This window comes from Aotus nancymaae, unplaced genomic scaffold (assembly GCF_030222135.1).
Source record: "Aotus nancymaae isolate 86718 unplaced genomic scaffold, 86718_ANA_hifiasm-v0.15.2.pri h1tg000038l, whole genome shotgun sequence".
Lineage (NCBI taxonomy): Eukaryota > Metazoa > Chordata > Mammalia > Primates > Aotidae > Aotus > Aotus nancymaae.
In genome coordinates this window covers 5628771-5642099 of record NW_026988452.1, presented here as the reverse complement: position 1 = coordinate 5642099, position 13329 = coordinate 5628771, and the positions used below count along the sequence as shown (strand labels likewise).

At 48.1% G+C, this 13329-nt stretch overlaps 1 protein-coding gene across 3 annotated transcripts in view; it reads left to right on the top strand.

The window, feature by feature from the left end:
• Positions 1-13329, top strand: part of ITGA9 (integrin subunit alpha 9) — a 362228-nt gene that overhangs the window by 269948 nt on the left and 78951 nt on the right. For all 3 annotated transcript variants that reach the window (XM_021666559.2, XM_064360142.1, XM_064360141.1), the window contains 3 exons: positions 3201-3287; positions 6820-6899; positions 11568-11657. In XM_021666559.2, the coding sequence (XP_021522234.2) occupies positions 3201-3287; positions 6820-6899; positions 11568-11657 (257 nt within the window). The remainder of the gene's footprint in view (positions 1-3200; positions 3288-6819; positions 6900-11567; positions 11658-13329) is intronic.

Below are 13329 nucleotides of genomic sequence, written 5' to 3'. Positions count from 1 at the left end.
TCTCTTGTTCCTAGAGATGATGCCTTTGCTTTACTCTTTTGGCCCGTCCTCACCAAGATCCAAGCAGAATTTTGAAATTTGTATTTGACCGAGTGAGGTGGGAGCCCAGGAATAGCTAAATAGCTGAATAAATGCTGGCATAAATGTTATTTTCTAGTATTTTGGAATTAATAAAAATAAGGTAGCTGAGCAGCTTTTGAGTGATCAAAAGTACTGTTGTCTTAGGTCAAAGCTAATTAAATTGATGTTTCCTCGAGTTCCAGAGTAAATTTTTGAAGACATATATTTCACGCATGTGAAAACCGAAGAAGTCTTTGAGGCAATAAATCCTTTTTTTTTTTTCTTACTCTGTCGCCAGGCTGGAGTGCAGTGGTGCAATCTCGGCTCACTGCAACCTCCGCCTCCCAGGTTCAAGTGATTCTCCTGCCTCAGCCTCCCGAGTAACTGGGACTACAGGCGTGTGACACCATGCCCAGCTAATTTTTGTATTTTTAGTAGAGACAATGTTTTACCATGTTGGCCAGGATGGTCTCAATTTCCTGACCTCGTGGTCTGCCTACCTTGGCCTCCCAAAGTGCTGGGATTACAGGTGTGAGCCGTCATGCCCAGCCAATAAATCTTTACTTCAAGAACAGATAATGCTTTGACTTAAAGCTTCTCTCCTGGTTTGAAAGGAATTCCCAGTGAGTACTAGGCATTACAAGAGAAATTGGGAGCAGAGTTAGGGAAGCATATAATATATGTGTGTGTGTGTGTGTGTGTGTGTGTGTGTAAGATACACACACACACATTTTTATGTATTTGTTCATCCTGGGACACACTTGAGCGTAATTACACAAGAATGACAGACATGAACCAGGACCATCCGAGGAAACCAAGAGGTCACTCTAGACTTCGGCCTGCTGCCTCTGATGTCCACAGGCCGATCGGCCAGGATTTAGGGTAGTGTCTACTTGGGACAATTGTGGGTGTTGCTTCTGGCGGCAGGAATGTGGAGAAGAAGATGGTAGTGAAAAGCCACTATGGTGAATCTTTAGTATCATGCAGTTCTTGAGACAGCATTTGAGAAATCATTCTCTGGTTTTCCTTATTGAAATTGCCAATGCCTGCTCTCTAGGTTCTAAAAGCAGCTCTCACACTTGCCATCACACAACCATGTAAATATCTGTTTTTCTGTTGGGAGGTCCCCATTCTGAACTCTGAGCTCTACAAGGGCAGTGACTAACATCTTTCAGAACTGCTCCCTCAGTGCTGAAATGTGGCGTGTGGTATTATATCTCAGCTACCCAGTGGATGCTTAGGGCCCGTTCAGAATCCTGTGCCATTTGCATGTTACGTACACGAACTTACATCCATGAGTGTTTGGGGCAAAACAGAGGAAGAAAGCCTTGGAGGAAGGGCTGAGGAAAGGTGCTGCTCGACAGTGAGGACAACTTAAACAGAGGTGTGGACACGAGGGCAGGCGGGGTGTGTGTAGAATAGTAGCGTGTGTGCGCCGAGGGGCGAGGGATGGAAGAACAGTAACAGAAAAGGATGGGCCAGAATGGAAGCTGGGATTAAGATTTGAGACTTGATTCTGTTTGCAGTGGGGAGGGACATATTTTAAGAAGCTTCCTTTGGCAGCCAGCCGAATGAACTGAAGGAAGGAAAGCTCATAGCAGCAGCTCCCAAACATCATTGCCCGGCAGAACCACTTCTTTTATCACTCACTGTATGTTGAAAATGCTCATCCCAGACCCTGCAGTCTCTGTGTCTACTCAGAGAAGACACATGCAATGCAATTAGAGTGTGACCTAGGAATCTGCATTTTTAAAGAGGCTCCCACGGTGATACTAACGCAGGTGATCCCGGGTCTGTATGAATAACACTGGCTAAGAGTGCAGAGAGCTGTTAGAAAACTAAGCATCATTGAGATCAGTTATCTCCAAGACTGGATGCTGAAAAGATACATTAGAGTTTAGTTTTATATTTGTGTATCTCTTTTGTTTGATTGCATTTGGGCTTTTGGGGGTTTTGTTTCATTGCTATTTTCTAAGCAAAGGTGTATGGATGTTTAACAAAGAAACAAAAATATACAAGTTATTAAGTTTCCGGCTGAATGAACTTTCACGAAATGATCAAACCTGTGTGACCAGCACCGAGAACTGCCTTCCACTTATTCCACAATTACTGTCTTGATTTTCAGCCCCATAGACTAAGGTTAAAAATGTTTGGCCCCATAGGCTAAGGTGATAAAAGTACATTTTTGGTGCATTTGATAATGTTCATGATATATTAGAATGATAACATATGCATAGCTGGATAATTTAAGTAGACATATCATGGTAAATGCTGACATGTTTTTACCAGTTGAACACACAGTAAAACATTTTCTTCATCCACCTGTCTAAATGCCTTGAAATGTTAGTCTGAGCTGAGATGTGCGTCTTGGAAATTGGAGGACCTCTGTACCTTCTCCTCCAAAATCTGTAAACATACCGTCTCCCCTTGGAAGTCTTGATTTGCTTTCAGTGACTCTGAGAAGCCCTGTGGTTTGTGAAGAGCCTCTTGGCTTTCCTTTGACCTTGGTTGGAAGCCATGTGCCCAGGTGGAAAGACAGCAGTTCCCTACAGCCTTTGTCTTCTGGTTCCCTCAAGCTGCTGTGTGCAGAGTCCAGCCTAAGCTGGCTACGCTTGGAGACCTCTCCTCACCCTTGTACCCTCCCCACACCCTGGGGAGACTTGGCAGTGGACAGCCCAGCCCTCACTGCTTCAGGCTTTAGGAAGAAGCCCTCTCTTTCCTTGGTGTGATTTTCTTAGAGTTTGTCTTTCCTAAACCTCCAGGATCTGAAAAGGCAGGATTAGGGTGTGGGCTTAGGAGAAAGGGATCAGGAAGATGACAGAGTTGCCTTTTCATCCAAACCTTAGGGGGTCTCCAGCTTACCCATGGCCCAACTCAGGTCACCAGGACCACCCTAGGGTTTGAACCCAAAGCATTAGTTAAGAATGAAGAGGGTTTTGTCCTCTTACCTGTCTTCCCAGGGAACCCATGGGAAAGGTGGGCAGCTGGAAGAGGGCTGGAGACGGCCTGGTCAGGGCACCTGTCCCGCCGGTGCCTGCTGTCTGAGCACTGCTCCAAAGGACTCGAATGCCCCGTGGAGCCTGCTCCCGCACACCTGCCTTTCATGCAGCTGGCCCATCTGTTGGTGCTTTTTCTTTCAGGAGGAGATGGGCATCTCCTGTGAGCTGCTGGAATCGGACTTCCTCAAATGCAGCGTGGGATTTCCTTTCATGAGGTCAAAGTCAAAGGTAAGGGACACAGACAGCGTCCTTCCTCGGCAGCAGGCCCCCAGCCCTTCCTGCCAGCCACCAATTCCACCGCTGCCTCCCTGAGGTGAGGTGTCCTCCCACACCCCTGCCTCCCGTCGCAGCTGGGGCGGCCACTGCAGCCCTGACACGCTCCTGTCCCTGGCAGTGTACACCGAGGTCTACTCCAGAGAGGCTGCATCATGTGGTCTTTCTCTTTGATTCACATGATGTACCCCAAATGTGAAAGTGAAGGACACACCACGGCCTTTGCACTTTGGCAGGCACCATTGAGTTGGCCTTCCTAAAATATTTTTTTTCTGGGACACTCTGAGCCTCTTTGAGTCCCTAAGACAACACAGGAGAAGATGTGGTCTGTCACCTATAGTCCTGACTCTGTCGCTCCCTTGGGCGCTCTCAGTTCTCTGAGGAGACATCTCAAAATTCTCAAAACGTAAATAAATGTATCCCACTTCATTTTTTAAAAGAGTAATGAAATTAAGTCACTTTGGTATTGGTATGGAGACAGATTTTCTAAGTTCAAATAGTATATAATGTGCCATCATTATAAGGAGATAGAAACATAGGTAAAAATATGTGGTGTATGGAGGCAAAACTAGCATCTAAAGGACCAAATCTGCCTTTGGAAATGGAAGCTATTTTCCCTGCCATGATTTGAAGGAAGTTTCATATTCCTTTATCTGCCTTTTTTCCCTTAAAAAAGTGAAAGCTGGCCAGGTGTGGTGGCTCATGCCTGTAATCCCAGCACTTTGGAGGCCGAGGCAGGTGGATCATGAGGGCAGGAGATTGAGACCATCCTGGCTAACACAGTGAAACCATGTCTCTACTAAAAATACAAAAACAATTAGCTGGATGTGGTGGCACTTGCCTATAGTCCCAGCTACTTGGGAGGCTGAGGCAGGAGACTCGCTTGAACCTGGGAGGTTGGAGGTTGCAGTCAGCCGAGATCGTGCCACTGCACTCCAGCCTAGGCGACAGAGTGAGACTCCATCTCAAAAAAAAAAAAAAAAAAAGTGAAAACTTCATCTGCCTGGGTCATATAGTCAGATCATTTTAATCTCCAAGGCTCTTTAGTCCCAGTATCTAGTAGCTGTTTTGTAAACCGTTGGTGAGAATGTTCTGGTGAGGGAGAAGGCTTGATCATTTAGCAAATCGCTTGAACTCATAAAGCCCATTGAATGCACCTGGATCTTGGACTTCCCAGCCTTCAGAACTGTGAGAAATAAATGTTTAAACGACCAGGCTAGGGTAATTTGTGATAGAATCTCAAACTGACTAGGGCAAAAGGTATTAACTTCCTCACTATTTGGGTCAGTGTTCAGTGCTGTGTATGCCTCTCACCCAGGATAATCTCATGAACCTAAAAATCGTGTTAGTGTGCCACTCCCAGTGTGAACATCCTGTGATTTGGGGAACACGCCCCGAACAAATGGCGTTTACCCTGTACATGTCAGGAATGTGGGAGGAACCCCTGGGCAGGGTTAGAGGACCAGGCTCGACCACAAACTGTGTGATCTTGGCTAAGCCACAATGGCTCTTATGCCCACGACTCCTCAGATTTTTTTGGCCTCTGTTCCTCGTTCTGTCTACATTCACCCCAGGAGGAGCAAAACCCCAGTAAGTGGCTGCCCTTGGAAAATGGATTAATAGGTCAAGTCTTGCTAGACTCCAGGTAGGGTAAGGGTGGAGATAAGGGAGGACGACCCCAATCCGTGGACGCTGTTGCCTGTGGTTATGTACATGGCACCTCTCTACACAAATGCAATTAAAATCTTTTGAGTAACAGATAATAGATTTAATTGAAAAACTTGTAACAGTTTCCATTTTGTTTTAAACTCCAGCCGATGTCACATACCAGACCTAAGATGTGTCTTTCTCTCTCTAGCAGAGTGTTAAATTTTGTCAACTTTTTTTTTAAGGGGGGGATTAGTCTCTATCTGTCACTCTCACTGTCAGGCGGGAGTGCAGTGGCACAATCTTGGCTCACTGCAACCTCCGTCTCCTGGATTCAAGCAATTCTCCTGCCTCAGCCTCCCTAGTATGGAATTACAGGAACCCACCACCATACCCAGCTAATTTTTTTTTATTATTATATTTAATAGAGACGGGGTTTCATGATGTTGGTTGGCCAGGCTGGTCCCAAACTCCTGACCTCAAGTGATCCACCCTCCTCAGCCTCCCAAAGTGCTGGGATTACAGGCATGAGTCACTGTGCCTGGCCAACATTTATTAACCCTCAAAATAGTGACAGAGCCCAAGGAAGTGTGAACATTGGAATGTGTGTTGTTTTCCCAGCTGGTAATGCCACCATTTTCCTCTCACAGATGCTGGGACCTGTGGCAAGACTGACTAAACCTGGGGGCTGGGGGCATGGGAGCAGAGGGCGATTCCCGGAGAAAGCCCAGCAAGTCACCCAGCAGAGACGGGGCTCCCTCTGTCTGCAGCCCAGCGTGCACTCCCATGATGAGAACAAATTACCATGGGCTGGGTGGTTTAAACAATAGACATGTATTTCTCACAGTTCTTACTGCTGAGAAGTTCAAGGTCAAGGTGCTGGCAGTTCAGTTCCTGGGAAGAGCTCTCTTCCTGGTTTGTAGGCAACACCTTCTCTATGTCTGCTCATCTGGCTTTTCCTTGGTGTGTGTGCATGGAGAGAGGGAGAGAGATCTCTCTGTCTTTCCTCCTTCTTAGTGCACTAATTCCCTCATGAAGGCCTCACCCTCATGACCTCATCTAAACCTAATTACCTCCCAAAGACCTCACCTCCACATACCATCACATAGGGGGTTAGCCTTCCATATATTAATTTGAGGAGTAGGGGGTGCCACAAACATTCAGTGCAGAAGACTTTTCAACACTTCCAGTCCTAACCACATGCAGGAGAACGTTTCCCATCATGCTAGCGTATCTTTAACACTTCTCTATCACTAGCTCATCTCCCTTTTCAACGAAGGTGGAGGAGATCTTACGCTCAGAGGCTTCCACAGGCAGCAGAATTCAGCATTGCTCTGTTTTCATTGTATTCATTTTTACAAGTGAACGATTTATAGCACTATCATAGACGGGAATCCAGATCTATTTTTGGCAAGTGATCCTGGACTCCCATCTATGATAGTGCTATAAATTGTTCTTTTAAAATAATCTTTAAAAGAGTAAGGCAACAAAGATATGAAGCAAATATCCCAGGTGATATAATTTGCAAATGTGGCAGAAATTGGAAAGATGGTAGGTGAGTGAAACTTAGAAAGTCCCGGCTTAAGAGTGTAAATGCATCACTTCCTAAAGAGACCCTCGGGGGCTGAACAGGAGAAACAGGTCCCTGGCCAGAGTATGTGTCAGGCTTGGTTTTACTGTTAAAGCTGTGTGTCTGGCCTGACAGTCAGAAAGCTGTGCATAAAACATAAAGCTCATCATGCAAATGAGCTTCCCGAGGTCACACACTGCAGCAGATGGAAGAGAGCAGTTTAAGTTTGGAATGCCTGCTGATGCCAAATACCACTTCCTTTTTCCCTAGTATGAATTCAGCGTGATCTTTGATACAAGCCACCTGTCTGGGGAAGAGGAAGTTCTCAGCTTCATTGTTACTGCTCAGAGGTAAGGGGGGTTTAAACACTTTTTTCAAAGATAAAAGATTTATGGGACCAGGAAAGGACGTGTCCCGGTCAAGCTTTGATAATTCCCAGGATGCTAAGGAGGAAGAAATAGTCAGTGATAAAGCCTTGAGCCACTAAGCGGAATTGGATCTCTTGGGGGCTGTGGCCATCTAGTGCTGCTTCCATAGCCACCACTGCAGACTGAGCTGAGAGAAACTAGGCATCAGCCACTCAGAGATGAAGATTCTACAGCTGAGGAGAGACAGGCCCAGAAGGGTGAGGCTCTAGTCCAGGGTCAGTTCCCACTCAACCGTGTATTTCCCAGATCAGACAGATGACCTCTGAAAATTGTCAGGCTGGATCCACTGCTTCTTATGGACATGGGGCTGCATCTCTTGATGGGGAGGGGGCAGGCACCTGCAGCCTGAGGGCCTGGCCGAGCCTCTTGGCGGAGTCCCCAAGAGATGCTACTCAAGAGAGGGCTTAACCTGGAAGCCAAGTGGATGGATAGGGGAGGGGGTGGTGGAATGGCAGCTTCTCCCCTCAGGAGCACATGACTGCCCCTTCCAGGGTAGCCACCAGTGACTGCGAGGGCCTCTGGGGAGTTACGAGGTACCTTCTCCAGGCCGGATCCAAAATGCCTTGAAGCAGCATCTAGGTAGCACTTGGCTGGCGACTTCAGTGGAGGGAGGGGGATTTGGGTGGGTGAACAGGGAGACACAAGCTTTGATTGGGGTGGTGGTTGGACACCCAAGGCAGCCTTTTCATTTTCATTTGGAAACGATCTTAAACTTAACAGAAGTGTTACAATAATAGTGCAAGGAGCTGGTATATACCCTTTGCCCAGATTCACTCAGTGCTCACATTTCACGCCATCTATTTTATCATCCTCTTTCTATATAATTTTTTTTCTTAACCACATGAAAGTAAGCTGCAGAAATCATGCCTCTTGATTCATAAATACTTAAGTGTGCATTCCCAAGAATGGCTGTTCTCTTAAGAAACTATGGTGTAGTTATCAAATTCAGGAAGTTGAACATTGACACTGTGCTGTTAGCTAATCTGCAGTTTATGTTCTCATGATGCCAGTTATCTCAGTGTCTTTTTAGCCACTTCTTTTTACTGGTTGACAAGACTTGGTCATTTTCTATTCACACTACTTTCAAGGTCATGCAATTTACATTCACATAAAACATGACTATCATCTAATAGAAACTCATGCAAAGCATAGAGAGGGTAGATTTCATTCCCACTGCACAAATCCAGAAGGGCTTCAGTGGGGAGGTAGCATTTAAACAAAGGAGTCTGTTTTCAGGCTGAAGCAACATGGGCACAGCCGTGAGGGCATCCATGGGGCAAGAAGCACTGTTACACCTGTGTAGGTGGTGGGTACAGGAGCGCACTGGGGATTCTTGCACCTTCTCAGAAGAATGGGGAGCACACAGCACACAAGCACAGTGGGAGATGGGGCTGAAAGAGGAGCCTGGGCTAGACCATGGGGGGCAAAGGTCACCTCGGAAAATCTGGACTATATCCTGATGGCACTGAGGAGCGACTGAAAATTTTTGAAAAGGAGAGTGGCACAGCGCAATAGCTCAGGCCCCGAGCATGAGGCTGTTGAATTTGGTAAGGGCGGCAGATGCCCATTCGAACCTGAAGATTCTCATTCTCTTGCCATTTCTTGGATCCGCAGAACACTGGCCGTTGTTGGGCAGACCCATCAATGTGCTCTCTCGGTCCTTCCACACCTGAGGCAGCAGCCTGTGTGCCTAGAAAGGAATGTGACATGGAAGAGATTTCCCTGGTCAAAAAAGAAGATACTTCCTGCCTCCACCTCATTCAGGGCTAATCATAGCAGTCAGAGGGCAGGGAGCCAATAATGCAGTCATGAAAGCTTCATTTGTTAGGATAACATGTCCACACAGCAGCTGTGCTCTGGTTTTGAATGCATATTAGAATCACCTGGGGAGTCTTCAAAAATATTGATGCCTGATCTACCCCCAAAGACTGACCAAATTGGCCTGGGGTGAGACCTGGGCAATGGGGTTTTCAAAGGGGCTCACCAAATGATTCTAAGGAGCAGCCAAGGCTGAGAACCACCATTTATAATCCCTTAATCTGCACTGGGCACATTTTCACTCAATAAATATGTATTGTGCACCTTCTGTTTACCAGTTGCAGTGCTAAATGCTGGGCACGTGAGAAAATGACAGTAACCTACTAAATTCGAGAACACCCCCCCGTGTACATTAACAGTGCTGCATAGCTTCAGGAAGCTCTAGGATCTGTAGCTTCGATAATATAAAAATGTCTAATTTCTTACATCACCAACGTTAAGGTGGGCATAGTATCTTTAAACGCACGCCAGAATATTTTAGACACTCATTTCAGGCACTGGTGAGGATATGGTCTGACTGCCCCAGAGGGCCCCCGCAGCACTTGACTCCCTGCTATCACGGAAAGATCCTTAAAGCTCCTTATCTTGAAAACCACAGTTAAAAATCTCAATCATTCCTTTCTTCCGTCACTGCCCTTTGAAGGTCTCTTTGCCTCCTCGTAGACATAGGAGGACATAAAGTTGAGACTCAGCAGTTTCCGGAGACCTCTCCCCTCGGCAGCCACCAGCCTGGCTTTGCAGACCACTGGAAAGCATCCCAGCTCATGAGCTTTTGGAATGATGGGAAGCCTTTTGATGTTTGGCGTCTTTATCTCAACTTTTCAACTTAGCTCATTCTGGAGCAGTCACATGATGACAGATGAGACTGTTGGGCCTAAGCCGGCCAAACAAAGGGCAGGGCAAGACCTGGCAGGATGCTAGGGTGGGGGCGGGAGCAGGCCAGGATGCTGTCTGTCCATCCACAGGGGAGTCGCCTTTGGCCTGCCCACAGCGGTGATCCTGAGGCTTCTGTCGTCCCTTGGGAAAGGAAGGACAAAGAAGTCAGGCTGTGTGGGCACCTGATCCTGCTGCTTTTGCAAACTGTGGCTGCCCGAGGGACTGACGTCACCCCATGTAGGAAGACAGATGAGGAGCCAGGGCAGAGATTGTGGCCCTGTGGGGCGGCATCACACAGCACCATTGTTTCAGAACAATAGGAGGGAGAAGGGATGTGAGAGCTATTTAAGTACTGTTGCCATTCAGCACTTGCTGGGCCGGAGAGGAAGGCAGTGGGGCAGGGCTTGAAGGGGGCAGAGAGAGGGCGCAGAGCAGACAGGGCCTCAGCAGATGTTCTGGGAATGGCATGGTGGGGAGTGGTCAGGATGAGCTGAGTCTAGCCTCGGCAGGTCTGGGGGACTCTCGTTCTGCCCATGGAGGGTGAACTTGGGAACCAACTGTGAGTGCAGGTTCAGGAACATGCACCCAAGAGCTGTGCATTTTCCCAAAGCAGTCATTTCTCCGGAATGATGATCACAGTTCATATTAGAAATTTAATAAAGTAATAAAGGGAAACTAGGTATCTTTCTTCCTCCTGCTGCTTCTCCTCCCTTCTTTTGCTCCTCCTCCTTCTCACCCCAAATCTGGCATCAGGAACAGGAGTCACAGCCAAGAGAGCCTTAGTTTCAAGTCTGACCCTGAGCCGGTTGCAATCTCAGCTCTGGTTTGCAGGAGGGGCCTTGGGCAAGTTACCTGACCTATCAAGCTGCTCCTTACCTATCAAAGGTGGGTGCTCCATCTCCCTCTGGGGCTGCTCTGAGGTCTCAGGTCATGCTGAGAAATGCCTGGCATTGTACCTGGCACATAGTAGCCACTTAACAGCATCAGTTCCTTCATGTCACTTTTCCAGAATGATCTCCTAAGAATCCCCATTCTGTGCTTTCTCACCCTGAGCGGGAGGCCTTGTGTTAACCTGCTATAGCCAAGGTCTGTAGCAAGAGTTCCATGATGCTGATAGTGGTAGGTGTGGCCAGGGCCTCTTTCCTGGGCTTGGCTGTCCATGGATGATGTGTGGTCCCTTCAGGTGAGACGTAGCTGCTGAAGTCGAGCAACCCCCTTCCTGGCTGCCGTGACCTAACTTCACTGGGCCATTGTTTGTGAAAGAGGCACATACAGAAGTAGTACACACAGGGGGTGCCCTGCCCATAACCCCCCAGCCCTCATCCTTCCCAAACTATCCACTGGAAACTGGGCAGATTCCAGCTCCCAGCACTGGCCACCCTGCTGAGGCTTTCTCTGGGCAGAGCCCACTCACTTGCCTGACAGGCAGGTGCCAGGGGATTCATTCTCCCCCACCCCCACCCCCACCCCAGCAGCAGCAGCAGCAGCAGCGGCTTTTACGAGTCAGTGGATAAAGGCCTGGCTCCCATGTTCTCAGCTAGGAAGACTGACTCTGCCCCCGGAGCCCTCGTGAGACGGGCCCTGGCTGCTGACAGCGCAGCCCTCCTGCATGGCCTGCCTTTACTGTCCTTCCTTCGCTGTCTCCCTCTCCACTTCTGCTGGTGTTTCCTGGGCCGCCTCCCGAGCGAACGACTTACACTCACATCTTTGTGTGGAACACAACCAAGACAATAGAGTGCCCCCTATGGATGTGTACAGGGACCACAAACAACTGAGGACAGTGAGGTGCCATCTGCCCAGGGAGAATGTAGAGATTCAGCCCTGCCGTGGAAGAGCGAAAGCCCACTGCCGGATGGCTCATATTGGCCAGCGTTCATTCATTCTCTCCCTGCACAGTGGCAACCTGGAGCGCTCTGAATCCCTGCATGACAACACCCTCACGCTGACGGTGCCGCTGATGCACGAGGTGGACACGTCCATCACTGGGTGAGTAGCCCGGTCCTCGTTGCCACAACACAGGAGTGCCCTCCAGTGGAACACTGTGCTTCCCATATTTGCACATGTAGCCAGCCAGGAGCTGTGCCACCCCCACTTCCTTCCAGCCTTGAAAAGCAGGAGGAAGCTTTAGCTACAGGAACTCATAGCCTCCTCCCTCCTTTTTTTCCTCTGTCCCAGCTACCCACACACCTGACATAACCTGAGAAGTTTGATGACAAGTTTAAGCCCCATAATTTCTTTGAACATTCCATATACCTTTATATGCGTATATTCCCACCTGTCCCCAGTTCCTTCAGAATGCTGTACAGTAACAGGCAGTATGGCTCCTGGGATTAAAATCTCAGCTGGAAGCTGCTGGACCAGAGGTTACCACGAGATGTGTCTCCAGCCCTGGCTCCAGGTGGGCCACTTTTGATTAGCTCCACAGTCAGTGCTGGTCCTGCTTGTTTCTGTTAACGCCCTCTGCAGAACCAGAGGTGGCTCTTCCTGATGTCTATAATGGTCTGGAATGGGCAGGGAACCGTCCCAACGGCCACACCATGTGTCCACGTGAAGTCCATGGCCATTCAGTGCCGCTGGCATTGTTGGAAAGCAGGACCCTGAGCTGCGGTCTGTGGAGACCTGAAACAGCCTGGGCCAGCTTTCAGCCTAAGCCCCAACCGGGAAAAATGAGAGCTGAGTTTCTTTCCAGCTTCAGAAAACCGAGTGCATGCCTCTTTGATAGTGGGGAAAAAAGATTTACACAATTAGTTTAGATCAGATGAGGACCCACTGAACCCTTGACCCAAATGTAAGCTGAACTTTCTGGAGGTTCGCAGTTTCTCATTTTTCGGTTTTCACACGCTTCTGGGTCCCAGCCTTGACTAGAAGTGGGAATGCTGATCCGTGGCAGGGAGAGCCATCCCTGTACTCGCCCACGCTCTGCTGGGAGCCAGTGGAATGAGACTCCAGGCTTTTCTGCTCCTGAGCTCCTGGTATTTTTGGTCATGTTTTTTAAACATGAGGCAGTGGTGGAATATATTTGCAAATTAGCATATTTTTGCCCCTGTTCACAGCTCTATTTTTAGCTGTATCATTTATTTACTTGTCTCATCGAAGGCACAGCAAGAATATACCCAGAACCAAGCCCTATCCCTGCGGACAAAGAGAAAACATCCCTCCCCGCCCCCCGTCAGATGATACTTGATCATGTAGTCAGGCCTTAGAGGACCTCGTTGGGAGGTGTTAACAGCCCCTGATGAACTCATCAGTTAAACAGATGAGTCAACCTCTGATCTCTCCAGGAACCTGAAACTGTTCCTGCCATTAGGTAATGCTGGGAACTCACTACATTGCTAAAATAATGCACTAAACGATGAAAATAGATGAGTCACTGTCCATTGGGACTTAGTCTCAGAAATCTTAACGTTGTTGTGTTTAGGTAAAGGTGAGTGAGTGGCCTCCAGCATCTGGAACTTGATGTTTGTCTGGGAGTGTCAGTCTGAGCTTTGTTTCTTCTCAGGGATTTGTTCATAGAAGCAACATGGATAGTATTGCTGCAAACTGAGCTTGAATTCTTCTCACCTCTTAGGTAGCCTCTGAAATCCAAGGGAAAATGCTGTCAATAAGCAGACTCAGCTTTCAAATGCCTAGCTTCTAGTCATCTTGGTAGTCTGACAAA